The 27,622-nt window shown below is 46.0% G+C and overlaps 1 protein-coding gene across 1 annotated transcript in view; it reads left to right on the top strand.

Moving 5' to 3' along the window:
- MTHFD1 (methylenetetrahydrofolate dehydrogenase, cyclohydrolase and formyltetrahydrofolate synthetase 1) overlaps positions 1–27,114 on the top strand; it is a 58,535-nt gene extending 31,421 nt beyond the window's left edge. Inside the window, exons 15-28 of the mRNA XM_044272165.1 lie at positions 19–93; positions 5,241–5,343; positions 7,993–8,069; positions 8,440–8,580; positions 8,663–8,731; positions 8,818–8,929; positions 9,014–9,153; positions 10,866–10,907; positions 17,168–17,268; positions 18,033–18,210; positions 18,302–18,409; positions 22,549–22,701; positions 26,062–26,166; positions 26,954–27,114. Of these exons, the coding sequence (XP_044128100.1) occupies positions 19–93; positions 5,241–5,343; positions 7,993–8,069; positions 8,440–8,580; positions 8,663–8,731; positions 8,818–8,929; positions 9,014–9,153; positions 10,866–10,907; positions 17,168–17,268; positions 18,033–18,210; positions 18,302–18,409; positions 22,549–22,701; positions 26,062–26,151 (1,389 nt within the window). The 3' untranslated portion in view covers positions 26,152–26,166; positions 26,954–27,114. The remainder of the gene's footprint in view (positions 1–18; positions 94–5,240; positions 5,344–7,992; positions 8,070–8,439; positions 8,581–8,662; positions 8,732–8,817; positions 8,930–9,013; positions 9,154–10,865; positions 10,908–17,167; positions 17,269–18,032; positions 18,211–18,301; positions 18,410–22,548; positions 22,702–26,061; positions 26,167–26,953) is intronic.
- The last annotated feature ends 508 nt before the right edge of the window (positions 27,115–27,622 follow it).

Below are 27,622 nucleotides of genomic sequence, written 5' to 3'. Positions count from 1 at the left end.
GTAATTGTTCCCCTCCAGGCTCTGTACAGCCGGCTGGTCCCTTCCAGAAATGAAGTGCGCACATTCTCAGATATTCAGATCAGAAGGCTTAAGGTGAGTTGGCCTCTTTTTTTTTAATTAACTTAATGACATCTTGAAAGGACTTTCCCTTTTTCTTTGAAGCTCTTTACTTTGCGGTGTGGAGCACGGAGCATCCAGCTAGTAAAAAAGGTAGAAATGCTGGTTAATTTGGGGAAAAATGTTCAGCTAGAAAAACAAGTTACTTTTGTAATTCACTTTCTGTTGCCAAAATCCTGCAGAATATTCCCTTTACTTCATTATCATGACGCCCCCTGGTGTTTAATTTGTATATTAATGTGCACATCCACTTACTGATGGTCACACGTGCTCAGTTCCATCCTTCAACTGTCACCAGCTTTTATCTACTGTTAGAAGCTGTCCTAGCTGCAGGGAGAGAAAGGACACTCCCCCTGAGCTGTTATATGAAGAGAGCTGCTGCAGAAAGTATGCTCCCTGAGAAAGGACACTCCCCCTGAGCTGTTATATGAAGAGAGCTGCTGCAGAAAGTATGCTCCCTGAGAAAGGACACTCCCCCTGAGCTGTTATATGAAGAAAGCTGCTGCAGAAAGGATGCTCCCTCACCCTGAGAAAGGACATGCCCCCTGAGCTGTTATGTGAAGAGAGCTGCTGCAGAAAGGATGCTCCCTGAGAAAGGACACGCCCCCTGAGCTGTTATATGAAGAGAGCTGCTGCAGAAAGGATGCTCCCTGAGAAAGGACACGCCCCCTGAGCTGTTATATGAAGAGAGCTGCTGCAGAAAGGATGTTCCCTGAAAAAGGACACTCCCCCTGAGCTGTTATATAAAGAGAGCTTCAGCAGAAAGGACACACCCTCTGAGCTGTTATATGAAAAGAGCTGCTGCAGAAAGGACGCTGCCTGAGAAAGGACACCCCCCCCCCCCCCCCGAGCTGCAGCAAAAAGGACATGCTGTCTGAGAGGACAAGCCCCCTGTGCTTCAGCAGAAAAGACAGGCTCCCCTGAGCTGCAGCAAAAAGAACATGCCCCTGAGATAGCACAAGTTCCCTGAGCTTCAGCAGAAAGGGCATGCCCCTGAGCTCCCAGTCTGAAATAAAGGAGGGTGATCTTCTGACATGTTGATCTCTGCACTCTCCATAAAATAATTTTGGAGTCCCCTTTCTTAGTCTCTTTTGTGCTGTTCCTCTGTTTTTCCTCCTAGAAATGTGTGAATAAATTGACCTCTGGGTGGTACACATCTCCTTGTTGTAAACAGAGTGACGCTGTCCAATGGGCGCTGACAGTTTCCGGCTTTGTAGGGACACCCCTGCTTGACATCGGGAATGGCTACGAATCTGTTCACACTGGCGCCTCTGCTGCAATCGCCATCAGATTTGATGGGAGTAGTAATCGGTTATGGATACCATTATGGAAAACTTTTACAGCTCTGCAGAGAAAAAAATAATCTACAGCCCCGTTGGTTGCTATGGATAACCGCACTTCTCCCTTTGCGCCAGTTTTGCGCCCCCGCACATCGCTGTCTAAATCCTTTAACAAAGCGCTGCCAGTTGGAGACCGTCCCTCTTTGCGGTGTATTTAGGCTGCTGCTATTCCTGAGCAGTTTGTGTTGTCATTTGCCTTTCTAGGAACCTGCTTTTTGGCATAATTGCGCTTTATTCAATATGTTCTTATTTTCTAGTAACGCTTGCGACTTGTAGCTTTTGCATATTGATGAGGAACGGTTAAAAATAGCAGGCTCGTTGGCGGGACCGAAAATGTTCTCTGCAGGAAGTAACGGGTGCAGAATCGGTGATCCCTACCTGAACATTTAGAATACGGAAGGCGATCTACCGCCATATACCTTTTTAGATGCTTTATAATGCTCTGCGCCGTAATGCAACAGACAGATGATCTGCAGCTGTCCAGCATTTTGGGGGTTGTAGTTTTACAGCAGGTGCTGAGTAAAGTGACTTAACCCCCTACGGCAAATTTTGCACTAAAGAATTGTCCTGAAACAGCGCCACCCCTGCCCACAGGTTGTGCTCGGTATTGCAGCTCATCCCCGTTCACCTCAATGAAGCCCAGCTGCAATGCCAGAGACGACCCATGGACCAGCAGGGGCGCTGTTTCTGGCTCCATGTTTTTCTAATCGGAGGCACCCCCTGAACCTTAGTGAATTGGGAAATCTGGAATATTGCAGCAGAAAGCGTCAGGTATCAAGCCTATGGTCCTGAGGGATGGACTTACTGGAGTGAGGATAATGTAAAAACGACCTACCTCTCTGGTGGTAACATTAGGGAGAACGGCTCCTGGTAGACCCCCGACGTGGGATGATGATACGGGGGAGTGCTGTGCCCCCGCACACTGTGCTGGCGCAGGGACCTTCCTGTGCAGACGAATGCTATCCCGTTTTGGAAATGTCTCCATAGCAACATACGAATACTTATCCCCCGTTCGTGGAAATTTCCTAGTGTTTCATGTAAAATATCCGGAACTGCAATGACTAATAGTGTGTAGATGAACTTGGAAAAGAAGGTGGAATATAAAATATAAAGGTATTTCTAGGTGTTTTTTTGCTCTTTCTAAGATCTATCTTTATCTCATATCTATCTATCTATCTGATATCTATCTATCCCATATCTATCCATGTTATCTATCTATCCATATCATATCCGTCTATCTCATGTCTCTCTATACGTTTATCTATCTTAGATCTGTCTATGCATCTACTTATCTAGTCGGCATTTGGATAATCCCTAATTATAAACTGAATAAATGGAAATATCCGTCTGCTCAGACCTCCAACAATCCTCTGTAATCTGTGGGGAAACCTGGCAGTAAAGGTCCATTCACACGTCCGCAAATTGTGGATCCGCAAAACATGGACACCGGCCATGTGCGTTCCGCATTTTGCAAACCGCACATGGCCAGCACTGTAGTAGAAATACCTTTTCTTGTCCGCAGCTGCGGACAAGAATAGGACATGTTCTATTTTTTTGCGGGGCCGCTGAACGGAAGTGCGGAAGCGGACAGCACGCGGTGCGCTGCCCGCATCTTTTGCGGCCACGTTGAAAAAGGATGGGTCCACACCCGTTCCGCAAAATTGCGGAATGGCTGCGGACCCATTTTGCGGACGGGTGAATGGACCCTAATGGTGAATTTACACCTTCCGATAGTTGGGCAGATTATACGTAGCAAAGGTTCCTGTGAACGTTCGTTTCCGATAATCTGCCCGTCTAAAGAAGCAGCGATCATCCAGTGAATGAGAGAAACGCTCGTTCATCGGGTGAACCAGTCCTTTGTGCAGGCATGTAAATGATTATCTCCGGGCAGCAGATCGGGCGGTTTAAAGAGCGGTCTGCTGCCCGGATACAATGCAGCTGTATGAGGACGAGCGATCACATACTGTGGAGGAGATCTCTGCCTGTAAAAGCAGCGCTTCTTCCCCATTGAACGTGCAGCCAGTTGTCGGGAAGGAAAGCTGCTTCTCTGCACGTGTAATCCCCCAGCAGCTCCATCGCTGGGGAAATTTACATCGGCAGCCAGGCATTTAAAAATGGCCCCGCTAGCGCATGAATCGGGCGTCATAGCCGCCCGGCACTAATGTCCACGACCAGCGGTAATGCCGCTAGCAGACTTTTAACCCTTCAGATGCTGTGGTCAAATGACCACGGCATCTGGATGCCCTAAAACCTGGAAGCACATGCTTCAAGGTATGGTCCAGCTCCCCCTGGTGGCGATTAGGAGAGCCTGAGCATGTATGCAGCAGCCCCTGTTCTCCTGTGTGACAGGAGGCTGCCGCATATTAGTTTCTATGGAGCCTCTGCCTGAGGCCGGAACATGATAAAATTCTCATTGACTGCCATGCTAATGCATTGGAGTCAATGAGACCACCAATCTGGTGATCTATAGAAAAAAATAAAACAAAATTAAAAAAATCTATTCCCCCCCCCCTTTCCCTAAAAATTAAATACACATCATAGGCATTGCCACGTGCGAAAACCTCCTTACTATATTACTATTAAAATATAAAAATATTTTTTCCATACGACAAACAGTGAAATGGAAAAAAAAATTTTATAAAATTTGCCGATTTGCCATGTTTTAGTCGCTTCACCTCCGACAAAGAAATAAATAAAAAGTAATCAAAAAGTTATACACACCCCAAAATGGTGTCATTGAAAAGTACAGATCGCCCTGCAAAAAATTAGCCCTCACACAGATCCGTACGCATAACTACAAAAATGTTAGAGGGGTCAGAATATGGTGATGAAAAAAAATATATATATTTCAGTATTAAAACGCAATAAAAACCATACATGTATGGTGCCATTAGAAAGTGCATCTCGTCCCGCGAAAAACAAGCCCTCATAGGTTATGGTTACAGCTCATCTACTCCCCCTCCCTGCACAATGACTTCTGCACAGGTCACAGAGCATGCCCACAAAATCCTCATGCCTCATAATCCTGTGCAGAAAACAGAATACAAATAAAATCTACAGTCAGAAAAAAAAAAACATGTTAGAATTTTTTTTATATTTATCAGTAACTGGATTTAATTAATAAAAACATATAGGTGACTCATTCCCTTTAATAGCGCTATTTAGTAGACGTGTGGTTATAGTTCAGTAGATATGTATTATCTGCTTCTGAATTCTCCACGATGAGAAGTTTTACAGGAAACATTTCCATCGCTGTTTTATCAATGTCTTGAAGATATCAAATCGTTTTTTTTTCTCCTTCCTTAATTGCAGCCTCCTTCACGGTATAGAGAACACTTGCGCTCTGAAAATAACCTGCCATTATTTAGCCGCAGAAGAGATCTGAGAACATCTGTCCGTTTCCTGCAGCATTTTCACTGTCCATTAAATTTACAGCCGATCGTGTTAGTAACGATTGTCAAGGATTAGAAATGTTATGGCTGCTTTGTTCCAGAAACAGCGCCACACCCGTCCATGGGTTGCGTCTGGTATTGCAGCTTGTCCCCATTGCAGTGACTAGAGATGAGTGGACAAGTGTGGCGCTGTTTCTGGAAGAAATAGCCCATGTTTTTTTTTTTTTTTATCAATCCTGTACCACTGAAGAAGCAGGATTCCTCAATGATGTGTATGGCACGTACTGTCACCGCCTTCAGGTGAAACAGAATGTACAGACGCGGCGTAATGCGTAATCTAATCCGGAAAACCGAATGATTTCAGCCTATTGCTGTAACTTGATTTATACAGAGACTGGGCATCGAGAAAACAGACCCCGCCGCCTTGACGGAGGAAGAAATCAACAAGTTTGTAAGGCTGGATATCGACCCAGACTCTATAACGTGGCAGAGAGGTAGGTGGGTAAGGGGTTCCCGGAGGGGGCGTTATCAAATGGTTGCAAATGTATTAAATTTAGAGAGCATGTTACGTAAGAGAATTCACAGGTTTGCTTGACCCTTTAATAGATAGATATTAGGAAGATATGAGATAGATGAATAGGATAGATAGATACATATTGACAGCAAGCAGAGAGCTTGAGCTGTTAAAGGGCATCTGTCAGCAGACTTGTACCTATGACACTGGCTGACCTGTTACATGTGCATTTGGCAGCTGAAGGCATCTGTGTTGGTCCCATGTACATATGTGCCCGCATTGCTGAGAAAAAGGATGTTTTAATATATGCAAATGAGCCTCTAGGAGCAACAGGGGTTTTGCCGTTGCACCTAGAGGCTCTGCTCTCTCTGCAACTGCCGCTCCCTCTGGACTTTAATCGACAGAGCCAGGTGTGATGATGTTTTCACTGCCTGGCCCTGTCAATCAAAGTGCAGAGGGCTCAACAGTTGCAGAGAGAGCAGAGCCTCTAGGTGTAATGGCAACGCCCCCAGTTGCTCCTAGAGACTTATTTACATATAATAAAACATCATGTTTCTCAGCAATGCGGGCACACGATTACAGAAAGAAGCAACATCATTTTGGGTAGACTAATCCCCGCCAGGTTTGGGCTTTCGTGTTGCTCTGTTGTACACAGGGGCACAGGAGGAGTGAGTGGCCGCTGCCAGTCTCTGATTAGATTCAGTGTGAAATCACTGTGGTAGGGAACAGATGGCTGCTCCACCATCTTGTCCTTGTTATTTTACCCAGTGATTTGGATTTCTGTCACTGGGATTATAAATAGCAAAAAGCAATAAAGAAGCAAATGTCCTGATTTAATGCAACGAGCAGAAAGTTTAAGAAAGGTCAGATCAAGATCAGAAGTTACGGAGTGCTTCAGTCTAGTACCAGCGCATAATTAAAGGGAACATGTCAAAATGGCGTATTGTTTAAAACATTTTTTAGAATTAAATATAATTTCAAGTCACTATTTATAATGAAAAAAGAAAAACCTAGAAGTTTTTACACTGGTCACTGGGCCTAAAATATGTCAAGACATCCTGTTCTGTACAGATCTCTTTTCAGCAGTCGTCTTATTATCATCACCTTATTACAAGTAAAGATATCCTCTGTATATAGATAACACAGGAGCCACCATTCATAATAGGTGATGATCACTGTTTCTATACTCCCCCTCCCTGCAGAATGACCACTGCACAGGTCATAGAGCATGACTAGAAAACTGTCCCATGGAAATCAGCGAGTCAGAAATCACTTTTCAGGAGTCATCCAATTATCACAAGCAGAATTACAATGAAAGATATTAATTGTATATAAGTAACACAGAATCCACCATTCAGTAGGTGATGTTCACAGTTTATGTACTCCCCCTCCCCGCAGAATGACGTCACAGAACATGCTTAGAAAACTCTCCCATAGAGATCAATGAGTCGCTCCTGTCCTAGTGTCTCTATGGCCCGGGTGGCTGCTGTCAAAGAACAGGAAGCCTGGACATATTTTAGGGCTAGTGGCCTGTGCGAAAACGTATGAAATGTAACGTAAGAGAAAAAAAAGAATCAAAAGGAAAAATAAAATAAAAAAGTTTAACATAATTTTCTGATGACACATTCCCATTATTAATTGTCCACAAAGTATGCAGCAAAATAGAAACTGTACTTAAAGTAAATCCAGACTGGCACACACACACATCCCTTTTACCTATGTACATACAGTACTGTGCAAAAGTCTTAGGCAGGTGTGGGAAAATGCTGAAAAGTAAAATAGCTTTCTAAAATACAAGTGTTAAGAATCGCACAGATTATCACTAATGAGCGTTCATAGTAAATGTACCGCCGACTATCCTATGAACGAGCGAAACGCTCGTTCATTGGGCAATCCGATTGTTTACAGGCAGCAGATCTTGCCATGTAAACACGAGCTGCTGCCGGCAAACAACGAGTCCTTATGGGGAAGAGCGATGGCGTTAACGATCACTCCTCCACCAGCGATCAGCAGATTTTTCGGGGAAGGAACGCCTCCTTCCCAACAATCTGCTGTAATATCGCCCCGCGTAAAGGGACCTTTAACAAAAGGTGAATCAACAAAAGAGAAGCCTAAATCCAATCAATGTTCGGTGTGAACGCCCTTTGTCTTCAAAATAGCATCAGTTGAAGGGATGCCAGAACAATAGGTGATAAGGTATTGGTGGGGATTTGACTGCCGGGACCCCCACCTATCATGGCAGCAGGATCTGATTTCTTGCCTTCAGTCGAGCAGGCATACCACAGCTCCATTTAAACTCTGCAGCCCAGTACATTACTTGTGTGTACTTGGCTGCCACACCATTAAAATAGGGAACACTGGACCCCAATGGTCTTGATCAGTGGGGGTCCCAGCAGTCGGATCCCCACTGAATCCTGTGGATAGGTGATCAGTTTTCATAATATGAGGGCCCCTTTAAGTTATCACACTCCAGGGGCATCATGGTGGGAGGGCGCCGTAAATCTCAGCAACAAAAGACTTCTGACTAGTACAGGTGATGGAGAAAGAGGGATAACAACGAGTAAGTCCTGAAGATTTCCAAAATTTACATAGTGTCCCTCTTGCTTAGACCTGCATTTTTTTTTTCCAGTAATGGACACAAACGATCGATTCCTTCGGAAGATAACTATTGGCCAGTCTCCAACAGAGAAGGGGTTCACTAGGACGGTACTGTATCTTTAACGTAATTGACTAATTGTCGTAAAGGGGTTTTCATAGACTTTAGATCTCCCCAGAATAGGTCATCAATATCAGATTGGTCAGGGTCCGACACACAGCACAGCAGTATTGGGTGGCTCAGTGGTTAGCACGGTGGTCCTGGATTCAGGTCCTGGTTTCCTCCTGCCATCAAAAACATTCTAGTACATGTGTATCAACGATGGGGGAAATTAGAATTTGTGCCCCACTGAAGACTGTGAACAGATGATGTTTTTTTCCTCTTCTACTTGACTGAACCTACTGGTCTACAGACTAGGACGTGACAACCTTAAATTTATAATAAGAGAGTCCTGTGACACCATCTTTTTGTGGTATGCAGGCCCAGTTTGACATCTCTGTTGCAAGTGAAATCATGGCCGTCTTGGCGCTCACCGATGGTCTGGATGACATGAGGTCACGACTGGGTAAAATGGTGGTGGCTTCCAGCAAACAAGGAGCTCCTGTCACTACGGAAGACTTGGTAAGAAATTTGGAGGAGAAATGGGCAATTGAATGTGAGGACTTTTGGAGACACCACTGACACTTGATTCCTGTTTTCTCAGGGGATAAGTGGGGCTCTGGCTGTCTTGATGAAAGATGCAATCAAACCCAATCTGATGCAGACACTGGAGGTGAGCGCTGTCAGACAGTTCAGGCTGACTCTTGTGTTTTTGCATCTACGTCGCTTGTAATACCAGGATTATTTCATATTTGACAGGGAAACCCTGTGTTCGTACACGCCGGACCTTTTGCCAACATTGCACATGGCAACTCCTCTATTCTGGCCGATAAAATTGCACTAAAATTGGTTGGACCAGAAGGATTTGTCGGTAAGAATGACGTTCAAGCAAATTGGGCAAGTGTTCTGCTTATGTAGAGGTCATCATAACCCTGCTTACGCCATTGACTTGCAGTGACTGAGGCCGGCTTTGGAGCGGACATTGGAATGGAAAAGTTTTTCAACATCAAATGCAGATATTCTGGTTTACGCCCCCATGTGGTGGTTCTGGTAGCTACAGTGCGGGCACTGAAGATGCATGGGGGAGGCCCAACGGTAAGTGCTATATATCCAGGAAAAAGGCTCGTCCAGTTTAGTATTTGGAGTTTAGTATTGATGGCCTATCCACAGATATCTTCCGCCTACCAGTAAGACTGTTCTTTTTATTTCCGGTAATTTCTATAAGGGCTCATTCAGACGACCGTATGCTGTGCGCAAAAATGCGGATCCGTTTTTTTGCGGATTAGATGTTGTCCCATTCACTTCTATGGGGCCCTTTTCTTCCATTGCACGGCTCAGCAAAAAAATTAAAGATGTCCTATACTTGTCAGTGAAAATCAGGACATGGCCCTATTGAAGTCTATGGATCAGCAAAAAAAAAATGAATGCAATCCGTTTTTTTGCGGACATGCTGAACTGTCCTGCAAAAAAAAAATCGGATACGCATTTTTGTGGCCAGCATATGGCCGTCTAAATGAGCCCTAACGAAGAGTGGAAGGCTTTCGTGTTATTTCGGCCTCGATGTTTGCTCACTAAGAGGCCATTTGACATTTTTGTTATTGTTTTGTGTTTGTGGAACGTGTGGTGGTGTGCACGCACCTTTCATTGTTGTTATCATTATTGTGATGTCAATTAAAAGCTTCCTAGTATTTTAATTAATTGATTAAAACGTTACGTTTTAGTAAGCTACTACCTCCTATGTTTTTCAGATAGTGATTTGTTGTGGTAGTTCACATTATACCTCCCTCTGGTGGCCTCTTTCTGTTTGGATTGCTTTGAAGCATCTACAGTAAAATCTCTGCAAAGACTAGAAGAAAACTCTAAGGCCTCATGCACACGACCGTTCCGTTTTTTTGTGGTCCGCGGACCTGCAAAAAACGGAAGCTGCCCGTGTGCCTTCCACAATTTGCGGAACAGAACGGGCGGCCCATTGTAGACATGCCTATTCTTGTCCGCAAAATGGACAAGAATAGGACATGACATTTTTTTGGGCGGGGCCTCGGAACGGAGCAACGGATGCGGACAGCACACAGAGTGATGTCCACATCTTTTGCGGCCCCATTGAAGTGAATGGGTCCACACCCGGGCCGCAAAAACTGCGGCTCGGATGCGGACCCGAAAAACAGTCGTGTGCATGAGGCCTAACACATTGTGGTTACAGCTGCTCTGCAGACCTGTGCGTCTCCATGGTTACAGACAACCAGTCCTCTGTGTAGTCAGATCCTGCAGTCATGTGATCCCCCACAAATTCTCTTATTAGGTGACTTAAAAAAAAAAATAAAAAAAAGATTTCGCCAAAATGGAAAATCTGTCTGCAGTGGCAAACTATTGCAGGATCAGACTGCAGAAGATTTGTTTGTATTCTGTAACCATGGACGCTACGTCTGTAGAGGAGCTATAGACTTGCTAAGAAATATTTACTCAAGACCCATTACAACATTGCTTCATTTAGTATTTTAGAAGCATTGCAACCTAAATATATGATGATAATGTAGTGCTGGTATATGTCACCCTTTTTCTGACCTTTGGCCATGAGTAGGGCTCCCAGCCCAGTGTAGCGCCCCCCTCAGGATTATCAGGACCCTCGGGAGCAGAACCCCACTGATCAGAATGTTATGGCAAATGCCGCAAGACGGAAATAGCCCTTCAATAGATGCGTCTCGTATGCATGGATTCAGCACCTTGAGAAGAAGTACCACAGGAATAAATATCCCGGCAGCTACTAAATATATTCTTTTTTTTTTTTTTTTTTTCATTTTCCCTCCTAGGTTACTGCCGGAGTCCCACTGCCGAAGGAGTATACAGAAGAGGTGAGCCTTTAATGGCTGTTTTTCCTATTGCTGCCCTATAAATAGAGGAGAGCGAGGTTTAGTCATCTGCTCGTGTTCCGCACTGAAACGCTTCCCCGCTGTTGTTTTGTTTGCCCTGAAACAAGAGCTTTATTCCCATGCATTTTCTGTGCTTGAGTCAAGTACTAATCACGCCGTTATGAGCGCCGCATTCCTCCCCTGATTCATGCTAATATTCCTGAACGCCACTTAGCAGAACCTGAGGGGCGATGACAGCTTTGGCAGGGCCTCCAACATCTCAGTTTGGTGGGGGTGGGGGCACCAAGGAAAACCTAAGTGTCTGTTTTGGTCCTATCATATGGGGATACAATGTATCCTCCTGACTTTGCAGTATATTCAGCAGATTCTCCATGCGGATGTGCGCAGGCAGAATCTGTGGCAAATGCATATGATTTTAGCAGATCTGATCCACACGTCGGTCAAGTTCTGTTCACTGATTTGTTGTAGATTTTCCCCATTCAGTGGAGACAAAGTCAAGTCAAAATTTGCAACCAAATACACAACTACGGATTTCAACATTTCGCATAACCTGCAGCAAAATGCATAACATGAAATCCGCACCCCGGTCCGCGGCTTTGTTTTGTGGATTTCTTGCAGATTCACTGCGGAAATTGTCCACAGCAAATCCGACTTGTGTGAACTTGCCCTTCTACTCAGTTGACGGTACAGTAATGTTATGTCCGGGGTAAAGCCACACGTAGACGTTACTGTGCAGTCACGAATGCGGTCAAAACCAGGACCGAGTGCAATATTACACTTCACACTTCCCTTTTCTTTTACACACAGTTTTTACTAGGTGACTGCACTCACCATAAATATACAGCATTTTTACAAAGATTCACAGTAATTATTTTTACTGAAAATCTGATTAATAAGGCACAGCATTTTACGTAAGGGCATGGTAGTAATTGTTGTGCAGTCATGATACCGTCAAAACCAGGACCGCGTGCAATTTTACCACACTGCCGTAGGTTTTGACTGCACTCATCATAAATGTACATTGTTTCTACAGAGATTCTCCACCTATTTTATTGAAAATCTGATTAATAATGCAGAGCATGATCGGTAATGGTGTGGGCTAGTTGCTGTCAGGCTGCTTTCCCCTCTTTTTTCCTGTTGGTATAATGACAGTCCAGATGTCATTTGAGACCAATTGGTTGCTAGGGATACACTTTTTGAGAGCTACAGGGTTAACATTGTATCCTTAGCAACCATTGTGTCTCTGATCACTCTGTTATTTAGATGTAAAGGGGTATTCCACTATTTGCAGATTTAAGGGGAGAGGGGCCACTGTTTTAGCTGCGCATATCTTTGGATAGGTAGCAGCTAGAGATGTGGCCTTTGTATTGTTTGAAAGCTGACATTACAAGGTTTCCAACAATACCAGCATTATCTTCACTACATGGGAAGATATCACTGTTAGAAATCGGGATGCAGTAAATGCAGCTGAAAGTGAAAGCAGGTTTTACCGCATATATTCTTGACTCGATTTTATAACCGTGCGATCTCCTGGTTGTGCTAATGCTGTCATTTTTGTATTTTATGAAAGCCTGGAATGTCAGCTTTCAAATAAGACCAGTCCCAAAGCAGAGATATGAGCAGCTACCCCCCTTCACCTTCTGCCAGAGCTGGGCTCAGGCCGAACAGTTAAATACTTTTCCCACAGCCCGAGCTGGACTCGGGCAAAACAGTTAGGTCGTTAATGTTCCTACAGGAGCATAGACAGGCTGGGCTTTGCCTGTCAACAAACTGCTGACTGTTTCCATTGGAAACCAGAAGAAATCTGAATGCCGCTTTTTCCTGCACTGCTTTATAGAACACTGTCCCTTTAATACCAAGCAATGTGGCCGTGATCAGGAAGAGTACGGTATGAGAATGGCGATGTTATATCATCTTAACATCTCCCACACAAACAGTTAAATAGCTGTGATGCTTCCTTGACAATTTTCTCATCAGTGTCCTTCACTGACAGCTGCCTGCGATAGCAGAGCGACCTTGTAATAAGCAAAAATGAATCTGCTCTGCACATGGAAGAGACCGAGACATAGCCACTATTTATATTTTAGTGGTAATTGTTGTAGATTATACGGTTTTTCGGCACCTGGAAAACTTGGCGCCCGTCCTTCACGCATACATAAGTGCCGAACAGTGTGCGGCTGTGTGATGAAATCCGGCCCTGCTGGAGATACATTATTGCTGTGTAGAACAGCATCAAGTTAGGAGCAGTTTAGAGACTCTGACATTAAATCATGGCTATTTCCATTCACTGACAGCAAGAAAGACACCTTGAAAATCTGGGCATTAAGGCCCAGATTTACTGATCCTATAGATGGTGTAAGCTTGGCCCGGTTGTCTAGACCTGCATCAGACTTATCACAGGGGCTAAGGCTGGATGAGCAATCTGGTGCAGGAATAGACACTTTTCTCTCCTGACACAATTTTGGTGCAAAATGGCACATTTTAGGTCCGCCCCTTTCCTGCGAATCTCTGCCCATTCCACTAGGCATCCACTTCCTTGCATGATGGGGAAAATAGTGTAGAAACCCTAGATCAGGCATGTCCAAACTGAGGCCCTCCAGCTGTTGCAAAACTACAACTCCCAGCATGCCTGGGAAGCTTACAGCTATTAGGGCATGCTGGGAGTTGTAGTTTTGCAACAGCTGGAGGGCCGCAGTTTGGACATGCCTGCCCTAGATGCACCAATTTGCAGCAAAGATTTTTGGTGCAGACACTTTAGTATTAAAAAGCTGCATAACTGGCACACATCTATACAGAGATAAACTAATAAAACAGGGCGATCATGTGTTTGTTAATTTAATTAAAATAATTTTTGTTAATGATATTTTGTTAGGATTTTTATTTTACAATGACTTCCGTAAAGGCCTTGCTCTAAGTACATTCTTCTAGAATTTTGGAATATGTCTTCATCTGGCACTTAAAGTGGTAGATTAAAAAGGGGCGTTCTTCATGTAGTACGCCTGTCTTCTTCGGATGCCATGCTGGCATAAGTTGCGACAGCATTATTTTGGGGTGAACCCCTCTCAATAATTTGGTGCAGTTCGGGATATTCATGTGCCAGAAACTGAAACCTATGCCAGCAATGAGCTCTGGTATAACTAATGCTAAATATCTCATTCTGCGTCGGTTTCGCCCCCCTCACCGGTGCACAGACTAAGGCCTCATGCACACAACAGTTTTTTTTCACGGTCCGCAAAAACGGGGTCCGTGATCCGTGACCGTTTTTTCATCCGTGGGTCTTCCTTGATTTTTGGAGGATCCACGGACATGAAAAAAAAGTCGTTTTGGTGTCCGCCTGGCCGTGCGGAGCCAAACGGATCCGTCCTGAATTACAATGCAAGTCAATGGGGACGGATCCGTTTGACGTTGACACAATATGGTGCCATTTCAAACGGATCCGTCCCCATTGACTTTCAATGTAAAGTCTGGAGTTCTTTTATACCATCGGATTGGAGTTTTCTCCAATCCGATGGTATATTTTAACTTGAAGCGTCCCCATCACCATGGGAACGCCTCTATGTTAGAATATACTGTCGGATATGAGCTACTTCGTGAACCTCAGATCCGACAGTATATTCTAACACAGAGGCGTTCCCATGGTGATGGGGACGCTTCAGGTTAGAATACACTACAAACTTTGTACAAGACTGCCCCCTGCTGCCTGGCAGCACCCGATCTCTTACTGGGGGATATGATAGCACAATTAACCCCTTTAGGTGCGGCACCTAAAGGGGTTAATTGTACTATCATATTCCCCTGTAAGAGATCAGGGCTGCCAGGCAGCAGGGGGCAGCCCCCCCCCCCCTCCCCAGTTTGAATATCGTTGGTGGCACAGTGTGCCCCCACCATCGCCCCCCCTCCCTCCCTCTATTGTATTAAATCGTTGGTGGCACAGTGTGCCAACCACCATCGGCCCCCCTCCCTCCCTCTATTGTATTAAATCGTTGGTGGCACAGTGTGCCAACCACCATCGGCCCCCCCTCCCTCCCTCTATTGTATTAAATCGTTGGTGGCACAGTGTGCCAACCACCATCGGCCCCCCTCCCTCCCTCTATTGTATTAAATCGTTGGTGGCACAGTGTGCCAACCACCATCGCCCCCCCCCCCCTCCCTCTATAGCAGTAACATTGGTGGCAGTGTGCGGTCTCAACAGTAGAAGATTCATACTTACCTGCTTGCTGCTGCGATGTCTGTGTCCGGCCGGGAGCTCCTCCTACTGGTAAGTGAAAGGTCTGTGCGGTGCATTGCTAAAGAACTGTCACTTACCAGTAGGAGGAGCTCCCGGCCGTTCACAGACATCGCAGCAGCAAGCCGGTAAGTATGAATCTTCTACTGTTGAGACCGCACACTGCCACCAATGTTACTGCTATAGAGGGAGGGGGGGTGCGATGGTGGTTGGCACACTGTGCCACCAACGATTTAATACAATAGAGGGAGGGAGGGGGGCCGATGGTGGTTGGCACACTGTGCCACCAACGATTTAATACAATAGAGGGAGGGGGGCCGATGGTGGTTGGCACACTGTGCCACCAACGATTTAATACAATAGAGGGAGGGAGGGGGGCCGATGGTGGTTGGCACACTGTGCCACCAACGATTTAATACAATAGAGGGAGGGATGGGGGGGGCGATGGTGGAGGCACACTGTGCCACCAACGATATTCAAACTGGGGAGGGGGGGGGGTCTGCATCCTGCTGCCTGGCAGCCGTGATGTCTTACAGGGGAATATGATAGTACAATTAACCCCTTTAGGTGCCGCACCTGAAGGGGTTAATTGTGCTATCATATCCCCCTGTAAGAGATCGGGTGCTGCCAGGCAGCAGGGGGCAGTCTTGTACAAAGTTTGCAGTGTATTCTAACTAGAAGCGTCCCCATCACCATGGGAACGCTTCTGTGTTAGAATATACTGTCGGAAATGAGTTTTCACGAAGTGAAAACTTAGATCAGAAAAAGCTTTTATGCAGACGGATCTTCGGATCCGTCTGTATGAAAGCAACCTACGGCCACGGATCACGGACACGGATGCCAATCTTGTGTGCATCCGTGTTCTTTCACGGACCCATTGACTTGAATGGGTCCGTGAACCGTTGTCCGTCAAAAAAATAGGACAGGTCATATTTTTTTGACGGACAGGATACACGGATCACGGCCTCGGCTGCATTTTCCGATTTTTCCACGGACCCATTGAAAGTCAATGGGTCCGCGATAAAAAACGGAAAACGGCACAACGGCCACGGATGCACACAACGGTCGTGTGCATGAGGCCTAATTTTTAGGAAAGCTTTAAACGTGACACGTTTTTGCACAAATTTAGCCTGCACAAAAAAATCTTTCATACCCCCTCCTCCATTGAGTACAGGGGTTTTCCCATATTGTCAGTTTTTGGCATATCGACCTCTGGGACCTCCACCTATTGAAGAACAGGGGGTTCCCTTAGCCTGCTGCATCCAAGCGGAGACCTGTGTTCAGTCTCTGCCTCCGCCAGTCATCTTTCTTGTGGAATGGAGGGCAGGGGACCCCCATTTGCCCCAGAGGTTGACCCCTTCCTATTTCTAAGACATTTATATCATCTTGGGGACATAAAAAAAAGGGGGGGTCTGCTTCTTTTCAGGATTTAAAGGGGTTGTCTAATCTCAGACAATGGGGGCATATTGCTAGGATATGTCTTCATGGTCCCCCATTGGGACCCGCACCTATAGCGAGAAAGGAGCCCCGAAAGCGTTGGAGGGTGCACTGCGCATGCGCAGCCGCCCTCCATTCATTTTCTATTAGGCCGTCGCGCGTTGGCTCGGCTATTTCCGTCGGCCCATAGAAAGTAAAAGGAGGGCGGCTGCGCATTTTATACTAACAATAAAGTAAAAATGTTATACATTTGATGACTTGAAAATTATACTGACTGTCATTTGCATCGACCATTTAGTAAAATCAGAGAAAAATATCATTTGCATAATAATTTGAAACAATGTGTATATTCAAGTGATTGGGGCCGAGTTGCAATACCACATACAACCAGTGGGCAGGGGTGGCACTGTGGACAACCAGTGGAATGTGCTGTACGTAAGCAGTTTATTTTATAACCCAAATTAAGGGGGGCTTCTGTGACCAGCTTTACAATGCCGAGGATGGATTTTTCTCTGAATGATAATTAGTATACTATAATTATTGGCGGTTAAATGCTCATTATCTATTTTCGGTCTCCCAGAACTTGGAGCTACTGGAAAAAGGCTGCAGTAATCTCCATAAACAGATCCAGAATGCCACCACGTTTGGCGTACCGGTGGTCGTCGCTGTCAACGCTTTCAAGTAAGGACCATTAATATATATTTTGACACTGGAGATGAAGATTGTCTGATATTTTGATATTGATCATCAATATCTGATCGGTGGGGGGTCCAAATCCTGTCACCCCACGCCAATTAGCTGTTTGAAGAGGATACAGAGCTCCGTTGAGCGCCGCAACCTCCGCGCAGCTTACCAAACACAGCTCCATCCATTGTATAGTGCCTGCGCTTGGTATTGTTGCACTGAGCTGCACATAGGCCATTTGACTGATGAGCATGACATCACTGGGTTAGGAAGAAGCCGCAGTGCTCACTGGAGCGACATGGCCTGCTCTAAGAGCTGATCGACGGGGTTCCTGGGAGTCGGACCCACACCAATCAGATATGGTTTACCTATCCTAAGGCTAGGATAGGCCATCAATAAGAAAATCCTGGATAACCCCTTTAAATATATTGGGTTTCTTTAGTTAAATACTGATAATAAAGGGGTTGTGTCATCACTTATCACCCTCTTTGCGTGGACGCCGCTCCTGCAAACCGCTTTTTGATGGGAAAGTTACCATGAGTGGCCACTAGAGGAGAAATGTGGTATTGCAGGAAATGCATGGAGTGACCTAGTCTGCCAGAGCCGGAACTACTGCTTGTTAGCGCCTGCCTGCTCTGGCTCGTGGACCTTAAACTTTTATTTATAACTATGTGTTAGACTCCTGAAGGTTGTAATTGACTTGTATACTGAATACTGTAGATAGATAAAGTGGGAATAATAATTAAAAAATTTGCCTCCAGAACCGACACACAGGCGGAGCTGGAACTGGTCTGCCGTCTGGCTAAGGAAGCGGGGGCTTTTGATGCTGTGAAGTGCACTCACTGGGCAGAAGGTGGGAAAGGCGCAGTAGATCTGGCCAGGACCGTGCAGAATGCATCCGAGGCTCCGAGCGGATTTAAATTCCTGTATGACGTGGAGGTATCGCTCAGGCCTAACCTTATCTAATATACTGTATATTGTCTCCTTATTGCATCAGATTGTCCTCATTATGTGTCCTTTTTCTGTCTAGTTGCCTATTGCCGATAAGATCAGGATAATTGCACAGAAGATATATGGTGCCGATGACATAGAACTGCTCCCCGAGGCACAGAAAAAGGCTGAGCGCTACACTAAACAGGTAAGTAGTATATAGATTATTGCCTGGTAAATTATTCCGACACGAAAGCTTATTTGATCACTGGACAGAGGTCCAACAGAAGTCAAACTTGCATTGAATCTGCAGCAAGTAGCATCTGCAGATTTAGCTGTGGACCGCAGCATCTGAGAGTAAATTAAGATGTACTGCACCAGCTGGGGTAGATCCTGTCACGGGTCCGTGTGCTTGTGGTGGGGACGGCAATGAAAGACTCAAAAATTTTAAGGGTTAAAAGTCCAAACGACTTTTATTTTTAATCAAACAAATCAGTAGTCACTTTTCAGCCACCAAATGTATGTGACATAAAAATAAATCACCTTGCCCATCGGGGCACTAACTATACATTAGAATACCTCACCCATATACTTCAAATCTCAATAGAGGGGGAATCGGGCTTTGCACAGACTACTGACCTCTATTTATCCCCTAGTAACAATTCCAGTGACTACACCTGGGAACGCCTCATGATATGGGGAATAGCTGTACTGGAGTGGGGTGGAATGGTCGTTCCCTCTAACAATACTACCTACCATAAAAAAAAAATATCCAGCCCATAAATCAAGTAATAATCAACCAGTTCCAGCAAGATATACTTTGCTGAAACCATATAGCCTTCTGGATTGCTTTGATCTTGTCACAAACCAGTGGGTGTGAACCCACTGTGCCACATGTCCCACCTCCTCTCAGGGCGTTGTCTAAGTGTACCCCTTGATTCTTCACAGTACCCCTGATGGTGGGGATAGACTTTCCCGAGGGGAACACCAGGTCGCTTCCTCTTGAGGAGGGCAGGCACACGAGGCAGCTGGTCCAGGCAGACCAGGAGATACCCGAGTAGGCACCAGAAGTACAAGCGTAGTCAGGCAGGTGTGGTCGTTACCAGGAGCAACAGTGCAGGACCGAAAGATGAGGCAGAGGCGTAGTCAGACAGGCAGAATGTCAGGGCTGGCGCCACAGGTACAGGTCAGGCAATAGGAGAGTCAAGGTAAACAGGCAGGGATCAGACGAGTAGCAGAATCCAGGAATGAATTATAAGTCAGGAGCACATGTGAGTATCAGGAACTTAGCAAACACAAGGACCTTGACACTGAGGCATCTGGGAAGGGGGCTCAGCCACTTTAGTACCTGCAGGAGAGCCTGGGTTGGTCAGCGAGGTCACATGACCCAACTCATGCAGCCTAGGGAGTGATGCGCGCCGCCCCTAGGGCAGTGTGACCAGAAACCAGCAAGCATCCTGTTGCCAGGGCTGAGTGGAACCTGTGGAGCGGAATCCTCAGCACCACAGCAAGTACAGCGACAGAACCCAAGACTGCAGCGGTGATCGGAAGGATCACCGCTGAGCACGGCGCCCAGGCCACGGCGGTAAGCGGGGAAACAGCGGTGTACAGCAGCCGTTGTTACTGATCTTTCCTATCTGAGCAATTGCAGTGAAATATAAACCCCCTCCAGTACTTTTACAAAGACATTGTTACAATACCTATATAATACACACTGCAACAGCCAAAGAACACCCTTTTCAAATGTGAGGGTACAATAGATGTCAGTCAATCAGTGGTTGACATAGGAAAAAGCTTTTACTGCAAAAACAGTATGTGACAGGCTGCTTCAGCAGGAATAGATGAGCAGCGTCTACGCAATGCCGTGTATTTCTGTCTAATAGTCCGATTCTGGCACCAGATGTATTGCTTACAGACAAGTCTATGGAAATGTCTCATGACTATGCATGCATTACATGATTACATCTGCTCTCATTAAGCTGCACTGTAATAAGCTTGCATGGCTGGAAATTCAGCACTGGTTGCTGTTTATGGCAGCCTGCACTCTGTCCTCATGCATTGACAATCAAAAAATAGCTTTTGCCTGCTGAAGGGAGATCCAGAAACCACATGAGAACTTGTTTCTTTTGGATTGTTCTGCTCTAGTGTTGTGTTAGTCCCGTTTATAAAGGACTGGAGACAAAAAAGGCTAGATACTATGGCATAGCCGTAACACAGCAGTCCCTGAGTTACAGATTGCCAGGTTTTGTAGAAATGCATGGTCTGCATCGGCTGTGAGTCTACTCTTTGCATGTGGTGGTCAAGAATGCACATGCTGAAAGTGAATCCACTTTGAAACCTTCCCCTGGAGCTTAATCACATCGGAGCCCACCTTCAGGATCTGTATGTATGGTCGGGGTTGGCAGTGACAGTGGTTACCTCACCTAGGCACTTTCAAAATAACAGAAGTAGTGTACTGGAGAGGGGCGGGAATGGCAAGTCTCACTACCAAATGGGCTAGGGGAGGGAATAGCAAGTCTCAGTACCAAACCTCTCTGCCATTCCATAAAAAATCCAGCCGTTAAACAATCTGAAAAAGTGCCTCGTCAAACTACACTGCTGAAACAACCCTTTCCTGGATTCTTTTTACGTCACTCACCTAGGCATTCTGGGTGAGATGCTACACGCATCCATATTGACAATCATTAGATGCAATGGCACGGTTAGCTTTTCATGACATGAAACTACAGTTGGTATTTAGCAGAATCAAAGGGATTATCCTCTTTAGGTGCTCCTTGTAAAGGCTGCATGTCCCAGACCGAATGCTAGTTCTCTGTGAACTCACAGCATTGTAACGGTTTATGATGCTGTGAGTTCCTGTCTGACCAAAGGTCCACTGTACTGTACTCACACAATGATATCAGTACAGTAGAGCTATGAGCAGGAAGGAACTGGCGGCATCATAAATCATTATGATACTGTGAGTATGAACAGAGGTTAACCCTATAAGGGTCCATACATGTACAGTTCTTACCAACATCTTTTTGGGGGCTGTATTTTATTTTATTTTTTTGTCCATCTGTATTTTTGCAAATTGTCCACGTAATGTTTTTCCCCTACACAGAAAATGTCTAAAAAATAATTTAAAAAAACCCTGCCAAGAACTCCAGCATGCAGCTTTGAAAAGAAGCAAAAAAGTACTTGTGTGTCCTGCATTTCATATTTCCCATAAATCTTCAAATGACATTTGGAGCCAGCGTTTTTACCTTTTATAAAAAATAAATAAAATAAAAAGCTACTAAAAACACAAAAGTGCAGAAAAAAGCCACCAAAACCTACTTGTGGCCCCACCTTAAAGGGACATTCCGGTTACATTAAGTTGTCCTATATATTCAGGATAGGGGATAACTATTAGATCGGTTGGGGTCCTACCACTGGGAACCCCACTAATCACAAGAACGGGACCCCGTACCTCCCTGCAATGAACGGAACAGCAGGTCGCTCCATTCATTTCTATGGTAGTTCCGCAGATAGCCGCGTACATCGCTCACCTATCTCCGGAACTCTCATAGAAATGAATGGAGCGGCAGCGCGCATGCCCAACTGGCATGCTCTATTCATTTTAGGGGGCTACGGAGCCCCCGTTCTTGTGATCGGTGTGGGTCCTAACGGTAGGAGGACCCCACCAATCTAAGGCCCCATACACACAACTGTATTTTTGTTCTGCATCTGATCCACATTTTTTGCGGATTGGAAGCAGGCCCATTCATTTCAATGGGGCTGCAGAAAATGCGGGCAGCACACCCTATGCTGTCCGCATCCGTGTGTCCATTCCACATTCCTGCAAAAAAGATAGAACATGTTAGGCGGACAAGAATAGGCATTGTTACAATGGGCCCGCAAAAAAAAAAAAGCGGATGCAACATGGACATCACAGTAAAATACATACTGTAGTGTGAATTTATTTTATTTATTATCCGCACTTATATAGCACTATATTCTGCAGCACTTTACAGACATTAGCATCACACTGTGCACCGGGCTCACAATCTAAGGTATCCTGTGGATAGGGGATAACTTAAAGTAACCGGAATACCCCTTTAATCAGCGTGCGAGCTGGACATCTATCATGAATGTTAAGTGATTTACCCAGTAATGTGTCCCTCATAATAACAATTAACTTAGATAATGACATAATTAGCTGAAAGCAGCACCAGAGGTCGATGAGCCAGTGAGTCATCCCTTTGCATCATGTAACCCGTACAGCGCGTTCATCGGAGCTTCTGCTGTTTCCAGGACAACTCCATTGTCGCTGACCAGATCATTTCATGCCATTTTGTATCTGTCCTCTCTTTGCACCATATCCAGGGCTTTGCAAATCTTCCAATCTGTATGGCCAAGACCCATCTGTCCTTGTCTCATAACCCAGAACTGAAAGGAGCACCGAAAGGCTTTGTCCTGCCTATCCGAGACATAAGAGCCAGCGTCGGGGCCGGGTTCTTGTACCCACTGGTCGGAACGGTAAGAAACCACGTCCACGTACGAATACCCCTTTGAAGGCGTATTCCTGTTGTAGCAAGTTATCTATGACTATTAGATGGGGGTCCTGCTGCTGGGGTCCACACCAGTCACAAGAGCGGAAACCTTGGTATCCCTTGGGGCCCCTCAAAATGAATGGAACAGCAGGCTGACCTTCTGCAGCCCCATTCCGGTCTATGGGAGTACAGAGAGGAATGGAGCGGCAGTGCTCAACCTGCCATTCCATTCATTTCGAGGGGCCCCGCAGGGTACAGGGTGGTAGGACCCCCTCCAATCTAATATTTATCCCCTATCCACAGTATAGGGCAGGGGTAGGCAACCTTCGGCACTACAACTTCTAGCATGCATACTTGCCCTGCTCAGAACTCTCAAAGAAATGAACGGAGCATGCTGGGAATTGTAGTTTCACAACAGCTGGATCGCCGAAGGTTGCTGACCCCTGGGATAGGGGATAAGGTGCTCCAGCCAGAATACCCCTTTAAAGCGGCAGTGCCTTGAAACAAATTCCAAATTTTTCAAATCGGCACCTGGATCTGAATACTTTTGTAATTGCATGTAATTAAAAATGTTGTATAGCCGCTGAGTTATTCGATGAGATGTATCTGTATAGCGCCACCTGCTGTTTGTTCTTTTCCTTATCTCTTGTCCACCTCACTGAGGTGGTTGCACATGCTCAATTTAAATCTTCAACTGCCACCAGCCATATCTTAGCAATGGCAGTTGCAGGGAAAGAGCTACAGCAGAAAGGGCACACCCCCTGAGATGAGATGGGGAGAGAGCTGCAGAAAGGACCCCCCTGAGCTGAGATAGGGAGAGAGTTGCAGAAAGGACCCCTCTGAGATGAGATAGGGAGAGAGCTGCAGAAAGGACCCCTCTGAGATGAGATAGGGAGAGAGCTGCAGAAAGGACACCCCCTGAGCTGAGAAAGGGAGGGAGCTGCAGAAAGGACACCCTCTGAGCTGAGATAGGGAGAGAGCTGCAGAAAGGACCCCCACTGAGCTGAGAAAGGGAGGGAGCTGCAGAAAGGACACCCCCTGAGCTGAGAAAGGGAGGGAGCTGCAGAAAGGACCCCCACTGAGCTGAGAAAGGGAGGGAGCTGCAGAAAGGACACCCCCAGAGCTGAGATAGGGAGAGAGCTGCAGAAAGGACCCCCCTGAGCTGAGATAGGGAGAGAGCTGCAGAAAGGACCCCCCTGAGCTGAGATAGGGAGAGAGCTGCAGAAAGGACACCCCCACTGAGCTGAGAAAGGGAGGGAGCTGCAGAAAGGACCCCCACTGAGCTGAGAAAGGGAGGGAGCTGCAGAAAGGACACCCCCAGAGCTGAGATAGGGAGAGAGCTGCAGAAAGGACACCCCCTGAGCTGAGATAGGGAGAGAGCTGCAGAAAGGACCCCCCTGAGCTGAGATAGGGAGAGAGCTGCAGAAAGGACACCCCCACTGAGCTGGGATAGGGAGAGAGCTGCAGAAAGGACCCCCCTGAGCTGAGATGGGGAGAGAGCTGCAGAAAGGACCCCCTTGAGCTGAGATAGACAGAGAGCTGCAGAAAGGACACCCCCTGAGCTGAGATAGGGAGAGAGCTGCAGAAAGGACACCCCCTGAGCTGAGATAGGGAGAGAGCTGCAGAAAGGACACCCTCTGAGCTGAGATAGGGAGAGAGCTGCAGAAAGGACACCCCCTGAGCTGAGATAGGGAGAGAGCTGCAGAAAGGACACCCCCTGAGCTGAGATAGGGAGAGAGCTGCAGAAAGGACACCCTCTGAGCTGAGATAGGGAGAGAGCTGCAGAAAGGACACCCCCTGAGCTGAGATAGGGAGAGCCTGAGCTGAGATAGGGAGAGAGCTGCAGAAAGGACACCCCCACTGAGCTGGGATAGGGAGAGAGCTGCAGAAAGGACCCCCCTGAGCTGAGATGGGGCGAGAGCTGCAGAAAGGACCCCCCTGAGCTGAGATGGGGAGAGAGCTGCAGAAAGGACACCCTCTGAGCTGAGATAGGGGGGAGATCTCTGGAGCCATGTGAAGTACAGGGCTGGTTCTAGCTTTGTTAGAGATGGTCATGTACTATATGATATCTGATTGTTTTACATTAATCATGGGATGTCTTTACGTCTGCCCCTTATAGACTGACAGTACATTATTACCATTTCTGCATCTTGTATTTCCATCCAGTAAATATTTAACCCTTACAAATCACAGCGACATAAAATAAACCAGTGATGTGTCATAATTCACACCATGATGCAGTCTGTCAGCTAAGGCCAGAGACCGGCAGAGGAAAGCGTGAAGTGCGCGCATAAAATGAGATGAGATCATTGGATTAAGGATTTGCTTCCCCAATTAATTACTTTAATGGTTTCCATCTTGCTAGAAGAGTCCTTAAGATACGTCTCCTGCTTGGATTTTGGCCAAACGATTAAATAGCCCATAATTCTTACTACTGTAAAACCGGGCTGTGTCTGATACTGCAGCTCCACTCCATTCACTTGAATTAGGGCCAAATCCTTATTTCTAAACCTATTTTCTTAATCTTGGACAACCCATGGTGAAGTCTCCAAAGTACCCATTTATTTCAATGGGGTTTTCACTAGTGAATGGGACTACAACCTCCATCCTCTCTTTTAGAATGGGTTATAATACATTCTGATGGGAAACCCACTTTAAGGACCTGTCGCCATTCCTCACTTTTTGTTTTAGTAACGACATGAATCCCCTTGAAATAAAAATTCTGGAGCGTCCATTATTAGACCTCTGCTTTGTGTTGTTACTCTGTTATTCCTCCTAAATATTTGCGTATAAATTTGTCAACTGGGTGTTACCATTCCCCTTGTCAAAGGGGCACTGTCCGCACTGATTGGGCAATGTCAGGCTTTGAGGGGACAGACCCCCTAACTGGTGACGCCCAATTGTCAATTTATGCATACATTTCCAGGCATATTAAGAGAACGGCACAACAAAGTGCAGAGGAGGGCGCAGCAGTTGTAGAGAGAGCAGAGCCTCTAGGTGTAATGGTAACGCCCCCGTTGCTCCTAGAGGCTCATTTGCATATAATAAAACATCATTTTTCTCAGCAATGTGGGCACATATGAACATGGGACCAACATAGATGCCTTCAGCTGCCAAGCGTACAAGTAGCAGGTCAGCCAGTGTCATAGGTGCAAAACTGCTGACAGATGCCTTTTAAGGGAGCCATTCACGTTATAGGTGTTTATTAGGAAATTGCTTGCAATAAAATTTCCTAATATATTAAACGATCTCCAGTTTAATCTGAAAAGATATACGAGCCTGGGGTAGAAACACACCGGATTCTCTAAATACAGGACCAGACTGACGTAGCTCTTGTGTCCTATAGATGAGCACGATGCCCGGCCTCCCCACCAGACCCTGCTTCTACGACATCGATCTGGATCCCGTAACAGAGCAAGTGAATGGATTGTTTTAAAGTCACACATCACAGGTATTACCACGGATGTCTTCCAGCTGGTCCTTTTAAGGGGTTGTCCTAAGAAATAATGGCATAAGTATCTGATAAGTGGGGGTCTGACCGTTCAGAATTATGAGAATGGTGGTCCCGAGCCTGCAAATGAAAGGAGCGAGTACGCGGCCCCTCCATTCTTCTATATAGGAGATTGCCAAGCACAGCTTTCATCTACTATGACAGTCCCATAGATTGAATGGAGCTGCGGAGCGCGTTCAACCACAACTCCATTCATTCGGGTCGCGTGAAAGATGGGGGTCCCAGTGGTCGGACCCACACATATCCCTATCCTGTGGGTGGGGGGTGACCTTATATCTTTAAAGGAACACAAAGGTCATGGAGCTTATCAAGGAGCAGGTTCAGTACAACTTAGAGGCAGATATGCGGAGACTCTTGCCATTACAATATTGTAGGAAACTCAATGTCCAATGGGCTGTTGGGTAGTAGCTTTGGACCCTCTGTCAGCATATTTTCCATGCATGCTCCCCCGATGTAACCCAATTTGTATTATTTCCTCTGGATCTGATGGACCTTTATAGTTGTAGCTGCTGGACCCCCAATGCAAAACCTGTAACGGAGATCCCCACCTACCATGTGCCATGTAGAATATTGGTAGACAGGCCTTTGGGCCCCGTCAAGGATCAGAGTCGGCTTCACATGCCATCCCTATGCTCATGGGTGTAACATATTCTATTTTTATTTTTTATTTATTTTTTATTATGGCTATGCTGGAACTATTACTAAAATTCTTTTATTCTGCTCGCAGGCTGTGACGCTGGAGAATCTTCAAGGACGCCGTGGAGATTCTGCCGCTTGAATCTTTTTACTCGATCGTATTTGTAAAAGGTGTTTTAAGTGTATTTCCCCCCCCCTTGAGCATTTCCAACCTGTCAAAAAAGCTGATAATGAATTCATGGTTTTACAGAAGTCGCTTGTGTTTGAGTGTGTTTTTTTTTTTTTTTATAACTTTTTTTTGTATTTCATGCTGTTCTGGGGTAAGACGTGTCATTTTACTTGAAACCATGGGCGGACTGGCCATAGACCCTACATGGAAATTTTCCAGTGGGCCGATGCTAGGGGTCTACCCGAGCCCTTCTCATCGCTACCAGCCAGTAACATAAAGATCTGATGCTCTGAGCAATAATCAATGTAGGAGCATCAGGCACGTATACACCTGGTCAGCGGCCTCAGGTGCCCTCCTGGACTATATTACAGTTTAATACTATGAACAGGCGGCAGTATTATGTTCTGCACTATGGTATTGCAGGCTCTGCCTACTTCCTTTTGTCTCGCCTTCTGTCAATTTGGACCCCCCTACAACATGGGACCACTTTTAGTTTTTTTCCAGGGCCAATTTAAGTTCCCAGTCTGTCCCTGCTTGCAACCACTAGGGCATACGCAGGAAGAAGCCCAGCAGCGGTGCGATTATCACATG

The sequence above is a fragment of the Bufo gargarizans genome, chromosome 11, assembly GCF_014858855.1.
Source record: "Bufo gargarizans isolate SCDJY-AF-19 chromosome 11, ASM1485885v1, whole genome shotgun sequence".
In the NCBI taxonomy this organism is placed as follows: domain Eukaryota; kingdom Metazoa; phylum Chordata; class Amphibia; order Anura; family Bufonidae; genus Bufo; species Bufo gargarizans.
Note: the sequence above shows the minus strand (reverse complement) of the source record. Positions and strands in the feature narration are given on the sequence as shown.